Source organism: Emydura macquarii, unplaced genomic scaffold (genome assembly GCF_026122565.2).
Source record: "Emydura macquarii macquarii isolate MOO-44397 ecotype Brisbane River unplaced genomic scaffold, CSIRO-AGI_Emac_v2 contig_2676, whole genome shotgun sequence".
Lineage (NCBI taxonomy): Eukaryota > Metazoa > Chordata > Testudines > Chelidae > Emydura > Emydura macquarii.
Genome location: NW_027132813.1, coordinates 19,406,621 through 19,432,700, shown reverse-complemented (window position 1 = coordinate 19,432,700; position 26,080 = coordinate 19,406,621). Strand labels below are relative to the sequence as shown.

At 47.2% G+C, this 26,080-nt stretch overlaps 2 protein-coding genes across 6 annotated transcripts in view; both read left to right on the top strand.

Annotated features, from left to right (window-relative positions):
- The window catches only part of RCOR3 (REST corepressor 3), a 33,133-nt gene extending 27,445 nt beyond the window's left edge, over positions 1-5,688 (top strand). The window contains exons 11-12 of one of the 2 annotated variants that reach the window (XM_067565016.1): positions 1,943-2,184; positions 2,603-5,688. In XM_067565016.1, coding sequence (XP_067421117.1) covers positions 1,943-2,184; positions 2,603-2,947 — 587 coding nt within the window. In that variant the 3' untranslated portion in view covers positions 2,948-5,688. The remainder of the gene's footprint in view (positions 1-1,942; positions 2,185-2,602) is intronic. The other variant, XM_067565017.1, reaches the window with a different exon arrangement.
- Positions 5,689-7,632: 1,944 nt separating this feature from the next.
- TRAF5 (TNF receptor associated factor 5) overlaps positions 7,633-26,080 on the top strand; it is a 48,366-nt gene continuing 29,918 nt past the window's right edge. For 3 of the 4 annotated variants that reach the window (XR_010922983.1, XM_067565015.1, XM_067565011.1), the window contains exon 1: positions 7,633-8,120. The gene's annotated coding sequence lies outside the window, so the exon portion shown is untranslated. Of the gene's footprint in view, positions 8,121-21,137; positions 21,178-26,080 lie in introns of those variants that run through there. The other variant, XM_067565013.1, reaches the window with a different exon arrangement.

Below are 26,080 nucleotides of genomic sequence, written 5' to 3'. Positions count from 1 at the left end.
GCAACTCCCTGCAGCCAGATTGTTTTTTTCCCTGCAGATCTCTGACTGCGGGCAAGGCACTTACTAGTTCCTACATGCAGAACCAACCATAATTTTATTTGGCCCTTACTTGCCAAAATGGAAACTTCAACTTAGTTTCAACTGTAGTTGGACTACTTATTGGCACTGAATTTTCTCTTGTACATTCACTGCAGCTGAACAAGATATTGCATATTAGGAGCACTTATTCAAAAAGAAAAGTAGAAAGTTATGTCATGTTTCTTTTTAGTCAAGTTTCTAAGTTAGATTTCAGATTTTCTAACTTGAAATAAATAACTCTCCTTTTGTATCTTTTACTTCATCTGTCTGAAATGAGGCATTACATCTGGCATATAATTTTCTGCTATTGGGGGAGAAAATGCATGTCCTTTAAGTACTATAATGGATTTTGAATGGGTAAAGTCATCAGCAATTTTCCACATTACATAAGTTAAATTTTATTTTGCTCATGGCATATGAAAAGTTCCCTAGCAGAAAGCAAAAATTATAACTGTCTCCAGTTTATGGATTACTGGAAAGTAATTTTTATCCCAAGCTATAAAATACAAGCAGGTCATGTCTGTGGAGTCTGAAAGGTACAAAGCTATTGGACTCTTCAGGTGATTAAAGATGATATGCTTAGTACAATAGCTAAAAGCAAAGTTCTGGAGTGCAGGAGAACATGAGGATTTTTCTCTTGAGAACAGGAAAGAGGAGGAACTTCGTGGGTTACCATTAATGTATTAAAAGAGGAAAGGAGAGACTCAATGGATCTTTGTTTTTAAGAAAATGGAAACTGAATTGAGGGAGTACTGGAAAATTTCAGTATGTTACTGGAGACCAGCTGAGTTAGATACCAAATTGTATGTATTTTGTTAATTTGATTGACCATTCCTTGATAACTGACATATCAAGGTTTCAGCTAGAATTTTTCAGTGCTAGTATACTTTGTGAGAGATAAGCATACAGAGCCAGCCTTAATGTGTTTGAGAGGGCAAGTAAAATTTTTCCACAAAATCAAGTACAGTTAACTTTCTTGATCCACTATTGCCAAAATGAGTCTTAAGATTGTGGGGAGGATCAGAAATAAGTTGAGGCACTCCCAGATCAAACTGACTGATATAAAAAGGAATGAGAGAGAGAAGAGTTGAGCTATTCCTAACCTTCCACTACAGGAGAATTGGATCTCAGCTACTTTTGCTGAGATCTATTTTGCCAACATTGATTTTTTTTTTATTTTTTTATTTTTTTTAAGTGCAGTTATTCACTGGGCTTATTGGGGACAACTGCCAATTTATCCTCTTTGCAGAGGGGTGTTCCCCCATTTCACAAATAGCTAAATAACAATAACAGGCTGTTAGCTTATTCCCCCAAGAGCACAAAGGAAGTTTCAGAGCTAGGATTAAAACTCTGATGTTTTTGCTCTGCCTTCTGCTGAGTCAGTAGATTCATGTTGTTGAATTCTGCCACTCCTATCAGTCAGATGCCACATGGGTTCTTGGGAAAGGAGCTAGTTTAGCATGCAGCTAGCTGGGAGAAACCTACAAAGAAGCCCTGTAACCATCAGCTGAATTTCACAAAATACTGTTCTCTTCCCCCTCCAAAAAATCACACTATTTCACACATCAGAGACTAGCTCTATGTGGCTGTAGGGAGGGCTGTATGAATTACGAGGATCTTTAGGAAAAATCAGTGACAAACTCTAATCCTAGTGTGTGATTTATATTTTCAAGTTGTCTTTGCAAGGAAGAGGCAATGACAGTCTTTTGGGGGATTTTTTAATGGAAGCTAGAGTAATTGAGAAGTACTGAAAATTAAAGTGAACCCTTAGCTGTAGCCCCAAAGGCCATCTTCGTATACATACTTCACAAATAGCTGTGCTTGACTGATCCTTCACAGGTGTGTTATTTACTTTGCCTTTCAGGTGTACGCAAATATGGTAAAGATTTTCAAGCTATTGCAGATGTAATTGGCAACAAGACTGTTGGCCAAGTGAAGAACTTCTTTGTAAACTACAGGCGTCGGTTTAACTTAGAGGAGGTGTTGCAGGAATGGGAAGCAGAACAAGGAACCCTGGCTTCTAATGGTGATGCTTCTACTTTAGGGGAGGACACAAAAAATACTTCTAATGTGCCATCAGGAAAGAGCACTGATGAAGAAGATGAGGTGTGTTTTGTGTATCACGTATTAGTAAGCATGGGTTGAGGAATAGCACTTAATTCAGTGAAATATAATGTGAGGTTAATCTGATTGGTGATACACTAGTGTACTTGAGGGCCTGAACTTGATCTTATCAGCCTCATTTGGAACAGGATTGGGCTGCTAACAGTGAAATTCTTATGATTATATTAATGTAAAAAAAGGAAGATAACTGATTCTAGAAAACAACTTTATTGTTTCATCAATACTCTTATTTTTAGTTCCACTGTTCAGCAGTTTAGAAATTAAAATGCTTGGTAACTTTTTTGCTTTTTCAATGTCAAAAAAAAGCTTGTGCTTTCCATATAGTGGACACTGGCAACCCAAACTGTATTTTGTTCTGGACAGGATGGCTCATTTTGTATACTGTTTTGTTTTTGTGTAGGGACAGGCCATACAGATCAATCAATGTTTAGGCCCTTCACCTCCCGCACAGGCATCTGCTCCAGCACCAGCAACCCCTGTAGCAACTTTGAACCAGCCTCCACCATTACTTCGTCCAACGCTTCCTGCTGCTCCTGCTCTCCATCGTCAGCCTCCTCCACTTCAGCAACAAGCTCGATTTATTCAGCCAAGACCAACCCTAAACCAGCCCCCACCACCACTCATCCGCCCAGCTAATTCTATGCCTCCTCGTCTAAATCCAAGGCCAGTATTATCCACAGTCAGTGGCCAACAGCCACCCTCACTTATTGGAATTCAGACAGAATCACAGTCCACTCTGCACTAAAGAAGTGAAATAGGTCAGAACTATCGCAATTCCTTCAATTAAAATTTTATCAGTGTCCACTTTCCTCAAATAATGAAGGGGAGAAAAGAGCAAGCCTTCCAAGATATTGTGAAGCATTTTTACACAGAGGAGCAAGCTAATAATCTTAGCAGTGGAACCGCATGAATGACCATCTTTAGAAAAAGAATCTTCTGTGCAGAAGACTTGTACAGCAAAACAATGCCTACAGGTCAGCCCTTATCCATATGAATAACTGTTGAAGGATGCTAATCTCTTAAGCAAATAAATGTTCTGTACACCAAGTTTTTGTTTAACTGACTTACTCTATTTATTTTATTAAAGTTCTTTATATTGAAACATCTTAGTACAGAAATGCAAAGAGTCTGGCAAATTTAGGAACTGTGACAACTCCTTAACTGACTGTAGAAATTAATGTGGGGGATTAGTTTTACGTTTTCCTATGTTAGGAGTGCAAGAATTAATAGCCTGCAGTTCAGATTTTGGCACAGTTTATATATACAATAGAAGCATTTCATGCACTTTTAAACTATAGACTTTTTTATAGCTTTCTCAAAACAGACTTTACTTTCTTTAAAAAGATACTTTCTCATTAAATACTCCTTTTGAAAGAGTAATCTGAAGATCTGCTCAGCTATTGTACCAAACGTGTTAAATCTAGCAGTGTGTATGTTCTAATCTTATAAGCCCTTTGATACCAGGAGTCTGAGTTCCTAGTACAAAATTGTAGGAAGTGGATGCGCCAGCAACTTCTAGATCCAAGGAGATGATGAAAAATAACAGAAATAAGCACTGTTACAATGTGGCTACTCCATTTACTACACTTATAGCTGCAGTACAGTGGTTTTTAATCCCTTTGTTAGATGGGCATATCTAGAGTTACATACTCTATATTATTGATCTTTACCTAATGCTTTAACTAACAAGATAGCGTAAATACTGGTAATGCCAATTAGCAGGGAATGTGTCCTCAACTGTGGCAATGAGACTAGGTGAAACAACCTAATTTCAGAGCATGCTAAACGGTTATCTGAGCTTTCCCTTCCCCATCTGGGCTTGGTTTGGGTTTTTTTTGTTTTTTGTTTTTGTTTTTGTTTTGCTTTATTTGTATTAAACCAAATACAAAACAATTAAATGCAGACCTGCATTACTATTTATTTTTTATTGATCCTTCTAATTTTTGGGGAGGTAGAAGTGCAGGACTTCAGTGGAGAAACTAAACTATCTCAATTATCTGAAAATATAATTTTCATCTCTAGTTACAAAAAGGTAAAATGTGGAATTGTAAATTAATCAGCTTTCCTAAAAAACTAGGCCAGAAACTTGGGTAAGGAAGTGTTTAAAGCTACTGTTCTCAATCACTGTTTGGGAGCCAGTGTGGTCTGGGTTAAGCTATGGAGAAGTGTTTGCTTTTGAACACTGGGTCCTTCTCCCATATTGATCACCACACTGTTCTAGCTGGAACAGTGTTTGAATATTTTAAATATAATTCCGTAACTCTGTTCTAGTATAGACTGGGCCTTAAAAATAAACTGGATTTGCAGTTTGAAATTGAAATTTACAATCCCCAGTCTCCTACAGATTCAATGGTTCAACTGTCGTAATGTTTTACGGGTTAACATTTTTGCTTAAATCTTGTATCTGTGCAAAGGGAAGCTCTTGTAGCAGCCTCTTATGTACTGTATTTGCAACTCAAATATTAGAATGAGACATACAGCCTTAATTGTGATTAAGGTGTCAACCCTACATAAACACTTTTCAGAAATGGTAAATTTAGGAGACTTTTTTTTTTTTTTTTTTTTTAAACATCTGTCTCTGCTAATGTGCTTAGCCCTAAGTACAAAAGTCCCTTTTCAGGGTTTTCTTTCACACCAAAACTAGATTCCCACTCACCATATGGACATTAGATAGTGGATGTTCCAGAAAGAAAAGCAGTATTCATTGTAAAACAAACTCTGAAGAGTTCTTTATGGTCATTGGAACTCTTGTTTTGGGGGTCAAAAGGTTCCCTCAACCATGTGAAGTCTGGCTGACCTCCAGACTTTCAAGCTGACAAGAACCCTGTCTTGTGCATTTTGACATAACTGTTTAAATATCTAATTTTAATTGTTACCTAAGTAGAATGCATCTTTCAGTATTTTTTTAAGTATTGATATCAAGTCTCCCTGGTGTGTGTAATGTACCTTTGCTAATTTTTGTCTTGTCTATTGTCGATAGAATTTCAGTATGCAAAATGTTGGGTGTTTCAGTACAGTTGGACACAACTGACTGCTATCAAACTGTTCAGTACATTGTAATTCAATTGAATCCTGTTTAAATATTCTGTAACTGGGCAAAGGTGCTGTATTTTAGGGTGGGGGGCAAAATTTGTAGTGTACTTTAGTTTACGTACACTGTGGCACACAGTAGGGAAACCTTAGCAGTTGTAGTACTAAACAAGTATGTACATAGCAAAATGTCCTTTTTATTGTGTGCTTTGCAGACTATGTGCATACAGTTTGCACGTCTTGTTTTGGGGATGGGGTTTGTTTTTTAAACAGTGTTTTTGCCTGGAAGAGTGATATGCTTGCTGCTTAATCAAAGGATTAAAGTTTTAAAGGAATCTGTGTCTTCTATTTTTATGTACCTTGTAATGGTCTGAAATGTTAGGGCCCTTATACTGTGATTATCTTCTAAATTCACTTATATTTTTTTAATAATTAGAAATAAAATTATACAATGGTGTTAATTTTAATGGAGATTTTGTTTCTGCCATGCCACTAATCTCTTCGTTTTAGCTTTTTGTAACTAGTTTAGGAAATAAAAACTAATTTGCAGGTTGGCTTAATTTTGTCACTTCAAGAAATATAAAATGATTGCACACTCTAAGTTTGGCAGAGAAAGTGTATCTACATTGTTCAGAACCAATGTAACTTTACACCTCTTTTGTACAGTTTATTTTTAGTTAATAAAGAAATCTAAACAGCAACTATTCAAAATGAATGGCAAAATTTAAAAGTGCAAGTATGACCTGGACAATGTGTTTCTAGGTTCAAGACTCTGATTCACAGAAATGGAATATGGAGGCACACAATGTTCCAGTCTTGGTGGTTCAGCTGTCAATCACATTGATTATGAATTGGAACATTACCTGTTGGTACCATAAAGGAATTGTACATAGCACTTTTATAAAATGCAGTCCCCCTTGAAAGAATTTACGGTCTATATAAAGATAGTAAAACATGGAGCAACCATTAAGTTATGGGGGAGGCTAGATGGACAGTGACACTGCAACTGTAAGAGGGATTCTTGAAGGAAGTGTGGCTTACATATAAAGGTGACTGGACTGGTCTTGTGCATCTTGCATGTAAAGGAGAGGGAGCAGCTTAAAAGAAGGTATGAAGCTCAGAGCAAAGGATGAAGGGAATAAGAATAGGTTGTGCTTGCAATAAGGGAGAAGCTTGAGGGAAAGGTAAGGATGTTAAAATGTATTTAAACTGGGAAGCCAGTGAAAGAATTTGAGGGATAGCTCTGGATTTTTTAAATAAAAATAAAAAGCAAAATACTGCTTTAAACTAAATTACTAGTATGCAAAACAAGCATTTCATTATTTTAATCTAGAAATTAGGTAACTTTACTAAATGTAGTTTATTACAAACTCTCTGTTGCAGAGTTATGCTGAGACTGAAATGGGTGAGCTAAACAATCCTGGTTTGTAAAAGTTGTTACCAGCTGTCATGATAAAGGCACTGTCTTCAGAGAGTAGAACAGTAAGTGAAGTGTAATGGACAAGCTTCTCAACATAACATTTGTGGTCCTGCTAAAACTATATCTATAGACTGGTACAAATTAATATGAATCTTTGGTTGGTTGTTCAAGTGGAAAGAAGAATGTGAATCCAGATTTTATCCTGTTGATTGTTTTCATTCCTAAGTGAATGTAAAATATAACTATTTCTCCTCATTCTCTCTCCATAGGAAGCTGCATGCCTGAGCGGCTAGAGCAGTAAGCGATGCTTAATTATTTATAATGCAGAAAGGGACGGATCATGGGGGTTAATGGCCAGCCCCACAGTGGGAGTCCAGACAGAGGTGGGTTGTGTTCTTGACAGCACTGCCTTGCTGTGAGACCATGGGCTTCAGCTTGTCCTTGTATAAAAAGGGATGGGGGGGGAGGGGGAGAGAGAGAAGGTAGGATGTTTTAAAAGGTTTTCAAAAAAGGAAGAACAAAAACTTTTTTTTAAAAGAACAAGATAGGATGTATAAAAAGGTCTTCCATGGCAATGGCTTAGACAGCTACGAAAACATCAGTCCTTATTTTAGTCTACACCTAGAAAGGAAGCAATAGCACGTTAGCCCGCTATATTAATTAACGCTAGACTGCAATGTTATGCTCCTCACCGGTGTGGCGCTGTGCCAATAGCCTTTAGTCCCCCTTCGGGACGTTATTCCCTTTTACTTCGGCCCTCCACAATTTAAGCTCCTGGACGTAGCGTTGAAAACACCTGCCCCTTGGTTCTCACTGCCCCACCCAGCTGTGCTCGGGGATGTTCAGGATCAGCTGTCATCGTCGCCCTGCTCTCAGCCAAGCCCGCCCCGCATCTGCTTTGTGGGGCGATGCCGGAAGCTCAGAGAGTTGCTAAGCGCTGGGGGCTTGGCTTTCCCCTGCACCCTCCAGCGGTTGTGGGGCTTAATCCGCCCACGTAGGGAAAGCGCCTGTGAGGGACGAGGCTAGAGGCGAGCCTAATATCGCGGTTGCTAGTAGGGAACAAAGCCACCGTGACACCCCCCCGCCTGCCTAAATGCCTGGACCAGTGCAAAACTGCAAACCCCGCCCCGCCGTATGGCGCGGGTCAGAGCCCGCCCCTCCCCGGAGGAGCCGGGCCCAGCGCGGCCTCAGGCACAGGGATGCCCCTTTTTCTCCCCACCCCGAGGCAGCTGCCATGAAACTGAAAGCAACGAGCGCTGAGCAGAAGCCAGCGCTTCCCTTCGCCGCGCCCCCGCCGCTGAGCCTCGCCGCAGCCTCCCCCAGCGCGGACAGGGCCAGCTGCTGGCCGGGCTGGGGCTAGGGCTGCCGGGCGGCGGCGCCCCCGCGGCTGGCGGGAAAGTTTGCTCAGCCGGAGCCGGCTGCTGTCGCCCGCAAGGAAGAGAGCCGAGCCCGAGGAGCGCGGCGGCCAGTGAGTAGCGCGTGCGGGGCCGGGAGGGGCAACACCCCCCCGAGCTCTCCGCCTGCGGCCAGGGGCGCGCCGAGAACAAAGCCCGGCTGGCAGGCATGGCCAGCTCCGCCCCACGTGCGAGGCGAGCCCCCTGCACCCGGGCTGGGGCGCCCGCGACCCAGCTGCAGAGGTGGCGGGTGGGGCCGGCTGCTCTGGCGCGGGGCTTGGGCCGAGGCCGTTCCTGGGTCTTTTGTGTCTGGGACTCTGGCTCCGCTGCCCGGCGAGGCGACCCGCAAGGGAGGCGGCGGGGCCGGCAGCGGCGGGCAGAGAGCCCTCGGAGCCAGGAAATGCAAAAGTTCAGCTTCTCCTAGCAACGCTCCCTCGCCCGCCTGCTGCTGGGTGCGCGCCGGGAGGGAGGTCCGGACCGAGCGAGCGAGCGAGCCTGGCTTGCCGCGCCTGGGAGCGGTCGAACCCCTGGGCGCCAGCCCCCGGCGGCGCTTCTGGGGTCCCACTGAACGTGAGCGAGCGAAGGGGCTGCGCGCTGGTCGCAGAACTGGGGCTGAGGAGGGCTGGCTGCTTGCGTGCTTCGAGGTAGCCGGGCCGTTAATGCTTCTTCCCAGGGCTGTGACTTGTCTCTGTCAGACCATGAGCTTCCCCATGTCTTCTGCTAATACAGCCCAGCAGGTGCCTCTGCCTGTTGGTGGGGAGCGCAGGCAGGAAAGGCAGCGCCTACACACAACTAGCAACCTTGGGTGGTGTTGAGAAGTCCGCTCTGGTACCGCTCTGTTTGTGTTTAAAAAAATAGTCATTTCAGTAATGCTTATGGTGAGTTACTTTCAGGGAGGGTTAGTGGCTTAGAGCTCCTTGAATGGGTGGGTCATAGACTGGGGTCTATGTACCTAAATGATTTGCCAAATTCAGCCAGTCAGTATGCAGTAAAACTCAGAACAGACCCAGATCTGCTTCCTACTCCTCTACTCTTAGCACGGGATAATTCTTCTCCTTTGTTTGTAAGTACACCTTGGCTAGAGGAGTCAGTAGCCCTAGGAAGTTGCCCTAGGTGGTTTTAGACTCAGCATGCCATGTGCCCCACTAACAACACTAATCAGCTCAAAACATAGAGGAGTTGTGCGATGAAGTCCACAGAATAAAATAAATACAAATACAAACACAAACAAGATGTTCATCTAGGCCAGTGCCTCTGGTACCATAGAGTGATAGAAAATTTGAAGTTTTCTGCTTAGTTAATTTTTGTTCTGTACTGTGCTCTTAGGCTTCAGCTAGAATGGCTTAAAAATAGAAGTGTATATTATTGTTTCCAGCCTAGAGCCCCCCACTGACCTGAACACCTTGACAGAATTATTTCTTAGTAAATAAAGCACTGCCACTTTTCACTTATCCCATATTTATAAGAGGAATTTATGAAAGTCAAAGTTGTACTGGCTAATGTCAGGAATCATCAGCCAAATTAACAAAAACCAAAGCAGTAACAAGTTTCAGTAAATGCAGTAACATCAAGCTGTTTCTGCCAGTTATCAGGTGGCTGACAGTATTTGATCAAGGCCTTGTGCCTCACAACACACCCCTTGCATACCTCCTTTAATCAAGTACACCCACATACGCAGTTGCATATTACAATACAGTAGAGATCAGCAGAGCTGATTCTCTGCAATTAAAAAAAGGTCAGAGCTGCTAAAAAGGCATTTATTAAAAGAGTTCCTCTATTTTTGAATTTGCTCTCTTCCCCTCATCTGCCAGAATCCAGATCTGTTAACCTTCAGGGCATGCTACAAAGCCCAGATTTTCTCTTGAGTATTAGTGGGAAAGGAGGTGAATTAAACATTTAAGGGCAGGTATTATACCTGTCCTGGGATCTTTTCTAATGGCTGGTATGTATTCATTAGGGTGGTAAGAGACATTCATTATGTTAAACTAGGTACAGGCACCTAATACAGGAGATGGGTGCTTATTTATGCTTTTATAAATAAAAAAAATAAATAAATCATATACTGTGGTGATGTGGCCTTATAAACACAGAGAGATTCTTTAAGTAGAACTTGTCACACCAAAAAGAAAACTATAAGTACTGCATTAAATTAATAAGAAAAGAGGAGAGCTCTAAGAAAAGTGTTTTAGGCAGCTTTTAGTGTCTTAGCTATAATAAAGAATGACTGACAATCCAATAGGAAGCTGCTTCCTGGCAGCTCAGTTAGGATTCAGAGAATGCACACACCACAAAACAGGACAGTGACTGTTGTTGCAAGATAACTTTTGCTTGCTTGATAAATAAATAAGGGTACATGAATAAGGGCAAGAATTCCGCTGGCGGGTAATTCAAATGTGGCCCGCCAGTGGAGTTGAGTTTGACACCCCTGATAAAGATCATGGGTGCACACCCTAATGAAAATTCCCTGGGTGCACACGCCTATGGTGGTTTGTATCAGTTTAATCTGAACCCAATGCTCTGCAGCTACCTTGGGCTGTCTTAACCCAGCAACTGAATTCTGTGCACTGTGTGCCTCATTAACTTCATGGGGACTGCGAGATTGTGTGTTAAGTTAAGCATATGCTTAAGTTTGTTTTCCTTATGCGTGTTCCTTACTTCATTGAGGTGCTGTGAGGTTAAGTTAATTAATTGTAAATTGCATTGAGATCATTTAGTGGAAGGTAGTATAGAAATACAAAATAGAATTGTTACTGAAAACCCCTAGTGACTACATAAATTACAAGGAAAAGAGCAACCTATAAACAAGTTTCAACCAACGCAGTCATTATAAAATACAAACACCCAGACATATTGTATTTTTTAGTCTTGTCTATTTTGGAACATATTTTGGCTTCAGATACAAAGTTACCCTTGTTCAGTCTCCGGTAACTGGACTTGTGCCTACGTAGCCAGGATATAGCCCTTAATAATATATCAAAGATAATAAATTACAAGAGGCTGCTTAATATTCCCTGAAGTACAATAGGTATATCTCACAGCCATTTCAATCAGAAATTTAATGGAAGACAATAAAAAAGTGGGCTGCTTGCTGTTGTCTCTGAAATCCACCTCCATTTATCTCATCCATGACCACCATCCTCAGACTCTGTATTATGGCTTTTCTTCCTCCCCCAAGGACGAATGGTTAGAACTCCATGTGGGCCATGTTGGTGCTGCACCCAGGGCTGCCCAGAGGAGGTCACTCAAGAACAAAGCCAGATCTAGCTGATCTTCCCTCCCTCCAATGGGAGAGGGGTTGTTAGGTCCCCTGCAGCGCAAAACAATAAAACTGCCTCCTTCAGTGTGTCCATTCCTGCTCCATAATCTGCAGAAAGGATTTGTTCCCCTTCTCCCAGAAGAGGTCCCAGGGCCCAATCTTCAGTTTCACCACTGCTGCCAATAGTGATTTCAAATGGCCCCTGAAAATCACTTCTGCTTTCTGACATTTGATATTCTTATTATTAAAAGTTCAATCCATGTTTTCTTAATCACATCTGACATAGTGATGTGACTTAATAAAATGCAGAGAGCTCATGAAGGAGGAGGGTGAGCTTGAGAGAACAAATCCTTTGAAGAACCATTAATAATGTAATAGAACAGGTGGGGGCGCCAACCTTTTGTGAGGATGAGTTAAGATAAGAGTTTGATTTTATTGTAGGAATTCAGATGAATAAACTGAATTGATTCTGGGGTTTCTATTCACATGCTGATGAAATAGTACATTCAGACTAAAACTTCACTAAATCAAATTGCTAAGAGTGGTAAAAATTAGAAACAAAAATCTTTTAGGCCTTGCACTAAATCAGGGGTGGGGAACCTTTTTGTTGCCAAGGGCCTGATGGTGGCCCTGGCAGCGGGCGGGGATTCGGCGGCAGGGGGGGGATTCGGCGGCGGCAGAGTTACGTGTGGGGCGGTGCCCGCTGCCGAAATGCCGCCGCCGTTTCGGCGGCGCGGTTTTGCAGTGTCCGCAGGGTTCCGTGGGGCAGTAACCGCCTCCGGACTCCACCCGCCGCCGAAAATGGGCAAACGGCGGCAGGGTTTCGGCGGCAGGGTTTCGGCGGCGCGCACTTCCCACCCGCCCGCGGGCCGGATCAAATTCTTTCCGGCCCGCGGGCCGGAGGTTCCTCACCCCTGCACTAAATGGTGATGGACAAATCAACTGAAGCCCTGAATAGTAGCTCTCAGTGAATTAATAGACAAATTATTATAGCTCATCACTAAGACCCCAATCCTACCAAAAAAATGCAATGGTCCACTCATCTGTTTGCAAGAGTGAGATCTTACTTTGGCCCTGATGCACTTCTGTTTAAGAAAAATTTTAAAGAGAACTAGTCTTATGACCTATTTTTATCTCTCATCGTCCTTTTCTTCTCTCTCTCTCTTCCTGTCCCTTTTCTTCTCTATCTGTTGCCCCGTCTGAATAAACTCCCCCTTCTCTTTGTTTCCTGACACCTTTCTTTTCACTCTCTCTCATTATTCCTTTCCTGTTTGTTGTTCTTCGAGTGATTGCTCATATCCATTCCACTATAGGTGTGTGTGCACGCCTCCGTGCATGACTACTGGAACTTTTTTCCCCTTAGCAGATTCCGTAGGACCGACTCTGGTGCCCCCTGGAGTCCCGCGCGCATGCCGTGGTATATGAGGCACTGCCGGCCCTATGCCCCCCTCAGTTTCTTCTTTCCGCCCGTTGCGATTACTGGAACTGCCTGCGCTTCCATTTCAAGCACTTTATTCCCCATGTTTAAACTTTAAACTAGGTTTTTTTTGTGTTAATTAGTTCTTGATGATAGTCTAGCTTAGTTTTTTACTGGGAGCAGGTATGTTCCGGTATCATGGCTTCAAGCTGTGCACTCCTAAAGCATGGGGGGGAAGCTCTTCGTAAGTAAGAGAATGGATCGTAAGTCTTTCAGAGCTCCGGAAAATCCACATGAAAGCCCGGCTCATGGAGCCCCGAGCCGGCTCTGAGCCACCCACTTTGCTCAGTATCCAGCACGCCGTCGACCTGACTTGGCACCGTGGAGCCGGAAGCACTCGGACTCCCCTGCACCGTTGGAGCAGGCGGGATGGAGCACTGATCCACACCGAGGTCAGATCACAGAGATCTGCTGCCGGAGCCAGCGTCTCCAACCAGGGAGCCTCCCCTGACTCAAGGAGTGGGGGAGCCTCTCGGCACTTACCGGCTTCGGTGGCCGAAGGGCAGCAAGAGCCTTGTTGGCTTTGCATATGTCATTGCTGCCCATACCTCCACAAGAGAGAAGGGGCTGATGTTAAGGGGAAGCCCGCATTGGGACCCCTGAATGGCTCAGGAGATCCCTGGTATGGGGAGGAAGATCTCCTGCAGACCGGTTTCCTAGAGTAGAGCAGGATCGCTCCCCTAGAAGTCATCCCAGGTCGTGGTCGCTGGACCGACCTGCACCGAGGCGGTGAGTGGAGTCGCCTGCCCAGCACTGGTCTGGACACCCCCCGGCACCGTCGGCCCCCGTCCAATTCGATTCTGCGGAGGCGGACTCTCCCGCACTGTCGGAGTAGGTGGGGGTGGAGCACCTACCAGCACCATCGACTTCGGAGGCTGAAAGGTGGGAAGAGCCTTGTTGCCCTTGGATATGCCACCGCCGCCAATACCTCCACAAGGGAGAAGGAGCTGGCGTTAAGGGGAAGCCTGTGTTGGGACCCCCTGAATGGCTCAGGAGATCCCCAGTATGGGGAGGAAGATCTCCTGCAGACCAGTTTCCTAGGGTAGAGCAGGAACGCTCCCTTAGAAGTCATCCCAGATCGTGGTTGCCAGACCGACCGGCATAGATGCGGAAAGCAAAGACACCTGCCCGACACCGGTCTTGATCCCCAACCACCGGGCGAGGTCCATCTCACCGCCCCAGCATTGAGGAGTTCGCCTGCAAGGATACGGAGCTGATCCCGGTCACCACAGACAGTCTCGGTACCGAGGACTTCGCCGGGCGGTGCAGAACACAGATGCCGGAGATGGACTCGGCACCGAGGAGTTCGCCCCCACGCCGAGGCACCATTGAACCCTGGATGCTGGAGATGGACTCGGCACCGAGGAGTTCACCGGGTGGTGTAGAACCCGGCATCCTGAGACAGCCTTGGCACAGAGGGGTTCGTCCCTCATACCGAGGCTGTGCCAAACTCTGTGCTGAGACAGGCTCAGTAAGAGACTTTTGGGCAGCCCCAGCAGTGGTCTGTCAATGATGTCTCAGTATCCGTTTGGGGATGCAGTACCTGGGGGAGCAACCATCAGCCAGAGCCCCAGGCAGATGGCCTCAGTGGTAATGGTCACCCCAATGGCTGTATGACCTTGGGGGTTTCCCAGGGGGGACGGGACCACAGTCCATCAACTCCTCAGGGATGCAGTCAGTGCTTCGAGTACAAGAAAAAGCCACCATGCGCCCTCGGATGACGGTTTGGCCCCATGGGCAGAGGCTCCTGGGGGGACCGCCTGTCGGCAGAAGAGGGCTGCAGCTTGCAGAGCCCTCCTCTTCTCTCCTCCCCGCCAGATGAAGCATGTGCCTGAGCCCTGGTTGATTCTAGGGCACAACGGGAACCGCTCAAGAGGCGGCCTCCACCTTGGGGCTGGAGGCCAAGGAGAAAAAAGGGGCAGCAGACAACCTTCAATGTGATACCGATGGGCTGTCAGGGTGATAGCCCTCCTGGTCTAAAGAGGGGTGCCAGGCATAGAGTAGGTCTCATGGCAACCCCCTTCTCTGTAGCCCAATGCCTAGAAGGAAGAGTATTACACCCACTCAAGGGGTTTGAATACTTGTTCACCACACTGCCCCAGGTCCCTGGTGGTGGTTGCCGCCAACCACAGGGATAGGCAGGGCGGACAGGCTCTACTTCAGAGAACAAGGGCGACTGCAAGCCAGACTTGTTGGAGAAAATGTTATTCAGTAGTGTTACCAGCAGGTGGAAAGGGAGCCCTTGGGGGACTTGGTGAGCCCCTTTGCTGAGGCTCTGCCTGATAGCAGGTGCAGAACCTGTATGCCATTGCAGAAGAGGGTACCACGGGAGCTAGAGCAGTGCTCCAGGCACCCTCAGTCGCTGCTGATTCGGTGGGCTGAGCCATGCCTCCTGCCACCGGCATGCCCAGAAGTTAGTGGCTGCAATCCCGAACTATCCCAAAAGGTCCAGCAGCCTTTCCAGGGCCCTTCCTTGGACAAGTCAGCCTTCTCCTTGGCTCGGATAGAGGAAAAGTGGCATGGTCTCAGGGACTCCTAGACCACGCTCTGTTCCCTGGGCCGCTACGCACCACAGACCTCCAGGTGTCAGGCAGGAGTGCCAGCCACAGCAGCAGCAGGAGTGCCAGCCACAGCAGCAGCAGGAGTGCCAGCCACAGCAGCAGCAGGAGTGCCAGCCACAGCGATCTCCCAACTTACGGGCAATGAGACAGAGTCAGGAGGTCTGGGAGACGCCAGCCGCCCTGACTGGCTCCTTAGGCCCTCAGTAGGGGCCCTCTTGGCAATAAGGCGATCGGAAAAGGCCCTTCTGCTAGTGAACGCAAGGGTGGTGCCCTAGCCTATACCCTCCTGTAGGCTTGGGTGAGCCAGAAGGCCTTTGGACCACTGAGTCCTTCAGATAGTTTGGTGAGCTAGGGGCCCCGGTTGTCTCCTCCCCCCAGGCCCTCGACGCCACCCCCTTCCTCCCTCTGGCATTTCCACATCCAAGATGTTGAGGACGCCTCAGCCAAAAGCAGCGGGAGAGATCCCACAGGCGATGGCAGAAGAGGCCCTACTTGAGGTACTCCCTCATTCCCCCACCCCCCCCAAAAAAAGCGGGGGGATTTGAGGATGGTGGCAAACCTATGTCGTCCCAGAAATACCAAACAAGGGGATCAACACTCGCAGGGTCCCCCCAGCTCCAGTAGTGGAAGCATGCCGACCTGGATGTCAGGGGGACACATCCTCAAAGGTTCTCTCACTTCGTAGGGGTCGATTCCCCCTAATGCTTTACGGCTTACCCTGCGGTCTGTTACTTGGCCAGTGATGTCTGCTGAAGGCTTGGCAGTGGTAGCCGCGCGCTGATGGTGCATGATCTGCCCATGCAGGCCCAGGTCCCAAGCCCAGAGCAGTGCGAGCCGGTTAGGCGTCTCGTGTGTTTACCAGCAGGACCCGCTGGCCGGTAAACACACAAGTTGCTTCCTGAACCAGACCACCTTGCGCCAGCCATGCTGTGGGACAGAGTCCCTCACGGGAGTCCACTCGTCAGCCTTATGAAGGGAACCTATCGGTCCTTAGGACCTGGCGATGATCACCTGCCGGGGGTGAGGAATGGCAAGGCGGACTGCGTCCGGGGTCGCTCTTCCTTACCACGAGGGATCGCTGCGCCCACTAAGGGCGTTCACGACCGTCTGGAGAGGGGTTCTCCCCAAAGGGAATCCGCCAGTATCGGATTGCAGCACGAGGTGTCCACAGTACTGCCCTCTCCCTGGTCAAGGGGCAGGGGTGCTCGCCAATGCCATCCATCTGCAGCAGTCAGAGGCCCTCATATTCGCTTTCCCGCCTTCCCCCTCCTGCATGCAGCCCTGCTGAAAGCGAGGAGGGGCTAAACAGATGCCATCTTGATTGCTCTGGCCTGGTCACGCCAGCACGGGTTCAGCATGCTGCTGGTTTTCTCAGTCGCCGCCTCGAGCCAGCGCAATCCCAGCTCCAAGGATCACGGTCACCTGTGGTGCCCAGACCTGGACCCTAGGCACCTCATGGAATCAGAGATCGGTGGCAAGAGGTGATGAGCGAACCGCTCATAACAAGTCCAGCAAGTATCAATGGGTAGCAGGAAGCCCTCCACGCAGGTTGTGTACCGGGCTAAGTGGAAGTGGCTGTGGCCTGCCGGGAGCAGTCCCGAGACACTCTGCCTGGCCTTTTGCCTGGATAGGCAATCCGGGAAATGCTTGCCGCAGCTAGCAGCCATTTCAGCCTTCCATCAGCCGCTGGCCGTCAGATGGCGGTTCGGTCCCAGAAGGGGGTGGGAGGCTCTATCCGTAGGCCCGCGACCTAGTGCCTCCCTGGGATCTCAACCTGGTCCTTCCCGGCCCCTGCTCCCCCCCGCCCCTCCAAAACCCACGGCGTCATGCCCTCTGCTCTGGCCTTCCGGGAAGATGGTCTTCCTGGGGGTATATTACCTCGGCAAGGAAGGTCTCCTGGATCAGAGCTCTGACCTCAAAGCTCCTCCCTCATACTGTAGTCTATAAGATAAGGTTCAGATGGGACCGCACCGGGGCCTTCTGGCCCAAAGTGGTTGCCCAGTTCATTGGACCAATCATATACTCTCCCCAGGTTTCCCTGAACCACGTGACTCGGAGAAGCGGGAAAGGCAGCACTCGCTAAAACGCAAGTGGGGCCCTGGCTTTTACACGAGATGCATGAGGCCATTCTGAAGAGCGATGCAGTTCTTCCTCACAACATCCGACCGGATGAGAGGTTCACCGGTCGCCGACTGGCGCAATTTCCTTGAGAATAATTTCCTGCATCGTGTTCAGCCACGAGCAGGGGGAGGTGCCGCTTCCGGATGCCACAGCTCACCCAACAGAGCTCAAGCTCCATCTACAGCCTCTCTAGCGGAAGTGCTAGGGCAGGGCATCTGCAAAGCAGCTGCCAGGCTGGCGGTACATACCTTCATGTCCCACCACACCTCTGTCCAGGGCATGGGAAGGAGTGGGCCTCAGCAGAGCTGGGCTGCAGGCAGCTCACCGCTAACTCCAGCCCACCTCCAAGGTACTGCGTGTTAGTCAGCTATAGTGGTATGGACATGAGCAAGCACTTGAAGAAAACAAGGTTACTTACCAGTAACTGATGTTCTTCGAGATGTGTTGCTCATGTGCATTCCACAACCCACCCCCCATCCCCACCGCCAGAGTTGGCAGAAAAAAAGGACTGAGGGGGTGTAGGGCCGGCAGTGCCTCATATGCCGCAGCATGCGCACGGGACTCCAGGAGGCACCAGAGCCGGCCCTATGGGATCTGCTAAGGGGAAAAAAGTTCCGGTAGCCGTGCATGGAAGCGTGCACACACACACCTATAGTGGAATGGATATGAGCAACACATCTCGAAAAACATCAGTTACTGGTAAGTAACCTTGTTTTTTCTCACCTTCATCCTTTCCCCACATACTTAAAACAAAACAAATAATCCTTCTGCCCCTCTTTGCTGTTTCCTTCCTCCTTTGTCTCGGAGGGTCTGCAAAAGAAATTGGAAAGGGATACCTGAACAATAGCATGAGACTAGTGCTTTCTTCTCATTTGCAGAGTGAAATTGACTAAAACTGGGTTCCTAGTGCATCTCAAATTCTCTATTCAGGACTTTCCCCAAAACTTTCCTAGAAGCAGATGACCTTTTCTGGTGCTGTGCTCAGATAGAATTATGTTTTCTTCAAATTGCTATCTTGTGCAAATAAAACCAAGTAGGAGTATCACTTCCTTCTACATCTACCAGAATTTTGTGGAAAATCCATATAAGAGCAGTTGTTGTTCTGACCTCCAAAAGTGCAAAGGATGCATATGCTCTATAGCTCAGCCTCAGTAAGTCCTGAGGGCAGATGTCATTTGTAAAGATGTGGAAAAAAAAATCAAGGTCCCAATCCTACAAATCCTTAACCATGCTAGTAGTCTTAGGTCTTGTCTACATAAGTTGCACCAGTTTAATTGTCCGACTGAAGCAAGGCTCTACACTAACATTTGATGGCATTTGTATCTGTCTGTTTCCCTGTATGCAACACAATAACTTTTGAACACTGAATCTGATCCATTCTAAATTTCAGGAAATGTTCTAGGCATCAGTGGGCAGAAACTTATTGATTTGGGTGAAAATCAGGATACTGGAAGGCGAAAATGGAGAATAAGAAAATGGAGTTCCTTGCATCTGGTTAGCAGATCCAACAGTTTTAACCCCCTCTGTAACTGTCTGTAGGTCAAAGAACTGGTTGATGGCAGCCATTAAAAGCTTCCAGTATAACAACACCCCTTATCTCAGCTCTGCCCATTGTCCCAATACAATTTAAAATGTTGACACCCTGACTTATCTTCCAGACAGGAAAAACAATTAAAAAAAATGTTAGGGAGGAAGGAGGGCATGAGAGACTGAGAAGGCAGAGTGGCTTGGTAAGTGGGGGAAAGAATGAGGATAATGGCTTGTGGCAGAGAGAAAAATGGGGGGGGGGGGGGGAAGGAGGGCAAACAGACCCTGTATGACACAGCTTTGTAAACAGCTCTCATCTCAAACCTGACAAACTCACTACATCAAATACATTGCTTAGAGTGTATTTGTCCATAAAGGGTAACATGTAAGGTCTTTAGTGAAAGATTGCTACTCATTTGTGTTCATAATTGTAGCATGATGTATGTACAGGTAGTATTTAAGGAATAATGAAACTATATTGAAGTTATGGTCTTATGGTCTATAGTTACAAGAAGTCACATGGGGGTAATATTACTCAGTAATGTCCTGGTCATGCAGTAGGGAGTTGCCACCCCTCCCTGGTTAACCAGTGATGTAATGCAAGGCTCAATTGTTAACCATTGCCCCATCCCAGAACAGTCAATGGAAAACTATCAAAGACAATCAAACAATCAAAACCACTTGGAGGTAAAAAAGGAACATTTTGTCCAATGGGGGAATTGTCCTGTCTACAAATAAAGACAAAAGACTTACAATATAACATAGAGTGGGGAGAGGCACTCTAGATCCATTTGTTAAAGAGACATCTTGTTGAAAGGGAGTGTTTGTTGAAAGATTGGATCATGATTCCTGTGAAGCCCGCCAGCTTTGCAACAGACTGAACTCTGGGGGGGGGGAAACCTACTTTTAGTTAGGAAAAATAACTGTTAGTAAGTATAGGCCCAAGTTTGTATTTTATGATCTTGTTTTGTATTGTAACCATTTGTTTCCATCACACTCTTGTTTCTAGTGCGATCTCTATTCTTGCTTAAATAAACCTTCTTTTGTTTCATTACAAGTGCTATGTGGTTTACAGGAGTGGTGGTTTAAGGTAAAACTGGTAAACTGGGGTACATTGCTCCTTTGGAAGTGGAGGGTCTGGGATTTCTGTGAGTAGCCAGTGTCAGGGACTGGATATCACAAGGGAATGCTTCAAATGGACTTGGAGACTGGGGAGCACCTATTGTTAAGGCAAAGACAGGGCTGGCATAGCCCAGAGGAGAGTGCTTGAGTGGCTGAAAGGTTGGTGGTGGCAGGGAGTAAGACAGTATCTCTCAGTCCTGGGTATTCCCAGAACTGTTACACTTTCTGTTGCAGGAAGTCACTGAAAATAGAGGGTGTTGGGAGGGTAGCACAAAGGAAGCTGGTGGTGGGGGAAATGGAAGGATGAAAGGAATCCCTGGTATAAGCATTTAGCTTGGCAAACAGAAGCAACAAAGTGGGCGACCCTGTTTTAAATAGGTTTCTAAACCAATTTAGTTAAACTGGTGCAAATTCCAGTATAGATGCTCATATTTTGGTTGAGTTGACTTAAGGTAAATTGAAAAGTCTGGTTTAAACTAGAATAAGAATATCCAGACAGATATTTGCACAGATCTAAAAAAATCCATTTAAAATAGTATCTTAAATTAAACCAGTGGCAATCTCTTGTGTAGACATGCCCTTATTCGCATGACATGAGAGGATCTACCGATGTGAATAAGGAGTGCTTGTGCAGGGAATTGTAAAAATGGGCCCTTCGTTTTGTTCATGTCTTTACAAATGCCATGTTTCCTTGTGACCAAAGAATTGTCAAATCAGTTAGAGCTCAATTGAAATTGGCAACATTTTAAAGAAAACTATAAATGCTTAACAAGGATAAATGTGAGAAAAGGTATGTCTAAACTTATGTTTCTCCAAAGACAATAATTCTACAGTGGATGGGGCTGTACTATTTCAGTCACTGTAGCAATAATTTAAAGGAGGAATATTCGTAAAGGGTTTGCCTTTCTGTCCTAATATTTTCTATGTTTGTTGTTTTGTTTATAGAGGTGTTCTATGCAAAGCTAGTCTGGGGGGATTTCCACTGTCTTGCTGTTTTAAACCTACCATACTGTTTTTTTAACCACAGACCATCTCATTTTCCGTTCAGGAACAGCTACAGTTTTCAGGTATGGTTCTATCAAAATAAATCTTGCAACTGTTGGCAATAGACTAATAATGACACACAATATTTACCATCTACAAAGCACTCTTCAAACATTAACTAATTTAAAACCTGATATTTAAATAATATGTGGGTTTATTAATGTAAAGCTTTAAAATTTGAAAGTTATTGAGGATGGTTCTGTAGTCAGTATATTCATACAGTTCCAGGAATACAATTGTATATCAATGATCCTTAATTTTATGTAAAAGGATTCACATCAGCTTATGCAGTTGCCAGAAGAGCTATTAAGATGTCCAAGCATTAGCAGAGAAATTTAAAAGTGATTGTAGAAAAAGAAAGGCTTAATTATTAAATTTCACCACATTATAGTTTGAGCAAGAAAGGTCTTACTGTATCAGTGTTCTTTTTGATAAAGTTAATGTTGTACTCTACATTTGAGATGCCGCTGTAGGAAAATTAATGTTTTAATAAGTGGATTATTATATACTAAATGTAATACCAATTTTACATGGCTATTCTGTAGTTTATAGCTCTTGAGTTCTACCTTTTTAGAGTTACAACTGTTTCTAGTTGTTAAGAACAAAATTATTTTTCAACAGTTAAAAAAACAGTATACTTCAGACTAATGCTGTTCATTATTGCCAAATATAGCAATGCAGATATAGTATAGAGAATACCTTGTGCAGTAGAAACTTGCTAATTAACATTAATGATTGGGAGATCCATAGCAAATCAGCGAACATTACAAATAAGTGAGTCAGCAGAAAAACACAAAATCTAAGATACTGCAGCACAAAAAGTACTTTTTTTAATATGTGTAGTTTTCATTTATAATATCTATATGCACCATAGTGTGCTTTTTTTTTTTTTTTTAAAACACAAAAGAAAAGTCTTACTGTAGTGAGATCCTATAAGACTATTTGGCTGTTAAATCTTCACAAAAAAGTAGAGTCAGATTGAGTGTTAATGCGAATTTGGGTTTGAAAATTAGCAAACTGATTAACAAGATTTTACTGTGAACTTCCAATAAGGTGACATTTGAATTCAGGTTGGATAAAAATCAGTTCTTCGAGTGCTTGCTCATGTCCATTCCAGTATAGGTGTGTGCACGTTTCCGTGCACGTTTCCATGCACGGCTACCGGAACTTTTTTCCCCTTAGCAGATCCCGTAGGGCCGACTCCAGCGCCCCCTGGAGTCCCGAGGTATATGAGGTGCTGCCGGCCCTACGCCCCCTCAGTTCCTTCTTTCTGCCCGTGACGGTTATTGGAACTGCCTGTGCTTGCACTGCAAGTGCTTAATTCCCCGTGTTTTGAACTTTAAGTAATGATTTTTTGTCTTAATTGGTTAGCTTAATAACTATTGTTAGTGGTAATTAGAGACTTGGAGGTAGTCTAGCTGAGACTTTATTGGGAGCTCTGGGTATGCTCCGGTCTCATGGCTTTAAGCCATGTGCTTTCAGCAGGAAGGCTTGCCCGCTAAGTGACCCCCACTGCCTGAAGTGTGGGGGGGGGAGAGGGGGAACCTTGTAAGGAGATGAACGGATCTGCAAGGCTTATGGACCTCCAGAAATCCGCCTGAAAGCCTCGCTCATGGAGCCCCCGACCAGCTCCGAACCAACCCGCTGTGGTACCCAGCGTGCCGCCGTCTGCACTGACCTGACTCGGCACCCCAAGGAGACGGAATCAACGCTCGGAGCGCAGATACTTCTCCGAACCATCTAAGCAGGCGGGGTGGATCACCGATCCATACCGAGGTCGGATCACTGAGACCCGCTGCCTGAGTCAGCGTCTCCAGCCAGGGAGCCTTCCTTGACTCTTGGGAGTGGGGAGCCCCTTGGCACCTACCGGCACTGTTGAACTCGGAGGCTGTCGGGCAGCAAGAGCCTTGTTGGCCTTCCATGCGCCACCACCGCCCATACCTCCACAAGAGAGAAGGGGTTGGTGTTACGGGGGAAGCCTGTGTTGGGACCCCCTGAATGGCTCAGGAGATCCCCGGTGTGGGGAGGAAGATCTCCTGCAGACCGGTTTCCTAGGGTGGAGCAGAGATGCTTCCCTAGAAGTTATCTCAGGTCACGGTCACCGGACCGACCTGCATCGAGGCGGAGAGCAAAGTTGCCCGCCCGACACTGGTCTCAACCCCCCGGTACCGAGTGAGGTTCATCCCACCACTCCAGCAGCGGAGAGTTCACCCGCAATGATGCAGCGCTAATCCTGGTCACCGGAGACAGACTCGGCACCGAGGAGTTCGCCCTACACTGAGGCCGGCCAGAACCTAGTCGCCGGAGTTTGACTCTGTGCTGAGATGCATGCAGAGTGCAAAGTCCTCGGTGCCGGGATGATGCTTGGGTCAGCTCAGCTTACGAAAGCGTAGTCTGTATGCCTGCTCCGGCTGCGGCACCCACGTTGAACCTGGTAGTCGAGGTCGTTGACGTTGAGGGGATGCTCTCTGGAGCGACGGTACTGCACAGTGAGAGTCTTTGGGGCAGCCCCACCATGGTCTTTTGACGGTGCCTCAGTGTCCCTTCGGGGATGTAGTAGCTGGGGGAGCCACCACCAACGAAAGGTGCCAGAGCTCCAGGAGCATGTAGACCCGGGTGGCCTCAGAGGCAATGGTCACCCCAAGGGCTGTATGGAGGCCTATGGGGTTTCCCGGGGAGGGGTGGGACGGCAGGACCACGGTCCGTCAACCCCTTGGGGATGCAGTCAGTGCCTTGGGTAGAGGGAAAGGGCCACCATCCTCCCTCGAATGATGACTCGGCCCCACGGGCAGGGATTCCTGAGGGGACCGCCTGTTGACGGAAAGAGGTGCTGTGGCCTGCAGAATCCTCCCTCCCCCCTCCTCCTGCCGGATGAAGCACGCTCCCAAGCCCTGGTTGATTCTAGGGCACACTGGGAACTGCTCGAGAGGTGGCCTCCACCTTGGGGCTGGAGGCGAAGGAGCTAAAGGGGCGTCAGACAATCTCTTTAACATGCTAGTGGTGGGCCCCTACAGTGTGGGTAGCCCTCTGGGTCTACAAAGGGGTGCTCAAGATAGTGAGGGCTTGTGGAAAACCACCTCCTCCATAGCCCGATACCTAAATGAGCCGAGAAGAGTATTACACCCCAGCCAAGGGGTTTGAATACTTGTTCACCACCCTGCCCCAGGTCCCTGGTGGTGGTTGCCGCCAACCACAGGGATAGGCGGGGCAGCCGGGCTCTACTCCAGAGAACAAGGGCGATTGCAAGCCAGACTTGTTTGGAGAAAAATTGTATTCAATAGCACTACCAGCAAGTAGAAGGTGAGCCCTTGGAGGACTCAGTGAGCCGCTTTGCTGAGGCTCTGCCTGGCAACAGGCACTGAACTGGTATACCATTGCAGAAGAGGGTACCACAGGAGCTAGCGCAGCGCTCCCGGCATCCTCAGTTACTGCTGATTCGGTGGGCAGAGCCATACCCCCCGCCATCGGCATGCTCCGAGGTTAGTGGCTGCAATCCCAGGCTGTCCCAAAGGTCCAGCAGCCCATCCGGGGCCCTCCCTTGGACGAGTCAGAGTCTGTAGCGGTCAGAGAGCTTCATATTCACTTTCCCGCCTTTCCCCTCCTACATACAGTCCTGCTAAAGATGAGGAGGAGTTAAACAGATGCCATCTCGATTGTTCTGGCCTGGCCACGCCAGCACGGGTTCAGCATACTGCTGGATTTCCCGATCGCCCGCCTCAGGAGCCTCCAAGACAGTGCGATCCCAGATCCCAAGATCACGGTCACCTGTGGTGCCTAGACCTGGACCCTCGACAGCTCAGGGAGTGGTGGATCGGTGGCTGAGGGACAACGAGTGAGCCGCTCAGAGCAAGTCCAGTGAGTCCTGCTGGATAGCAGGAAGCCCTCCACGCATTATGTGTACCAGGTTAAGTGGAAGTGGCTGTTGCCTGCCGGGAGGAGTCCCGGGGTATTCCGCCCAGCCTTTCGCCAGTGCAGGCGATCTGGGAAATACTTGCCACAGTTAAAGCTCCAGGGACGGGCTGCAGCCTCCCTGAAGGCCCACCTAGCAGCCATATCAGCCTTCCAGCAGTCGTTGGAGGGGGGATTGTGGTTCTCCCATCTGATGTCGGTTAGGTTCCTGAAAGGGGTGGGAGGCTCTATCCGTAGGTCCACGACCTGGTGCCTCCCTGGGATCTCAACCTGGTCCTTCCTGGCCCATGGCCCCCCTGCCCGCCCCGCCCTCGGAACCCATGGTGTCATGCCCTCTACTCCTGCCTTCCGGGAAGGTGGCCTTCCTGGGGGTGTTTATCTCAGCAAGGAACGTCTCCAGAATCAGGGCTCTGACCTCGGAGCCCCCCCGCAATACTGTATTCTATAAAGATAAGGTTCAGTTGAGGCCGCACCGGGCCTTCCAGCCAAAGTGGTTTTCCCAGTTTCATTGTGACCAACATATATTTTCCCTGTGTTTCCCCGGTTCGGAGGAGAAGAGAAGGGAGCACTCGTTAAAAACGTGAGGGGGCCCTGGCTTCTACATCAGGTGTATGAGGCTGTTCCGGAGAGCGATGCAGCTCTTCGTCGCAACAGCCGACCAGATGAAAGGTTCACTGGTCTCCGCCGGCGCATTTTCCTTGTGAATAACTTCCTGCATCGAGTTCAGCTACGAGCAGGTGAAGGTGCTGCTTCTGGGCACCACCACAGCTCACTCAACAGAGCTCAAGCTCCATCTACAGCAGGGATGTCAAACTCGCTGATGGTGACGGGCCAAATTCTCATAAACTGCACTTCACAGGGGCCATGCAATACTCTCCGCTAAAAAATTCAGGCCATCTTCCCTTTTTCGGCGGCGCAGCATCAGCCCTTTTCGGCAGCAGGATTTCGTGCAGGACCGTGTTGCCGGACTGAGTGCATTGCCACTTTAAGTGATTTCTCTGCGTCCGGCATTGACGC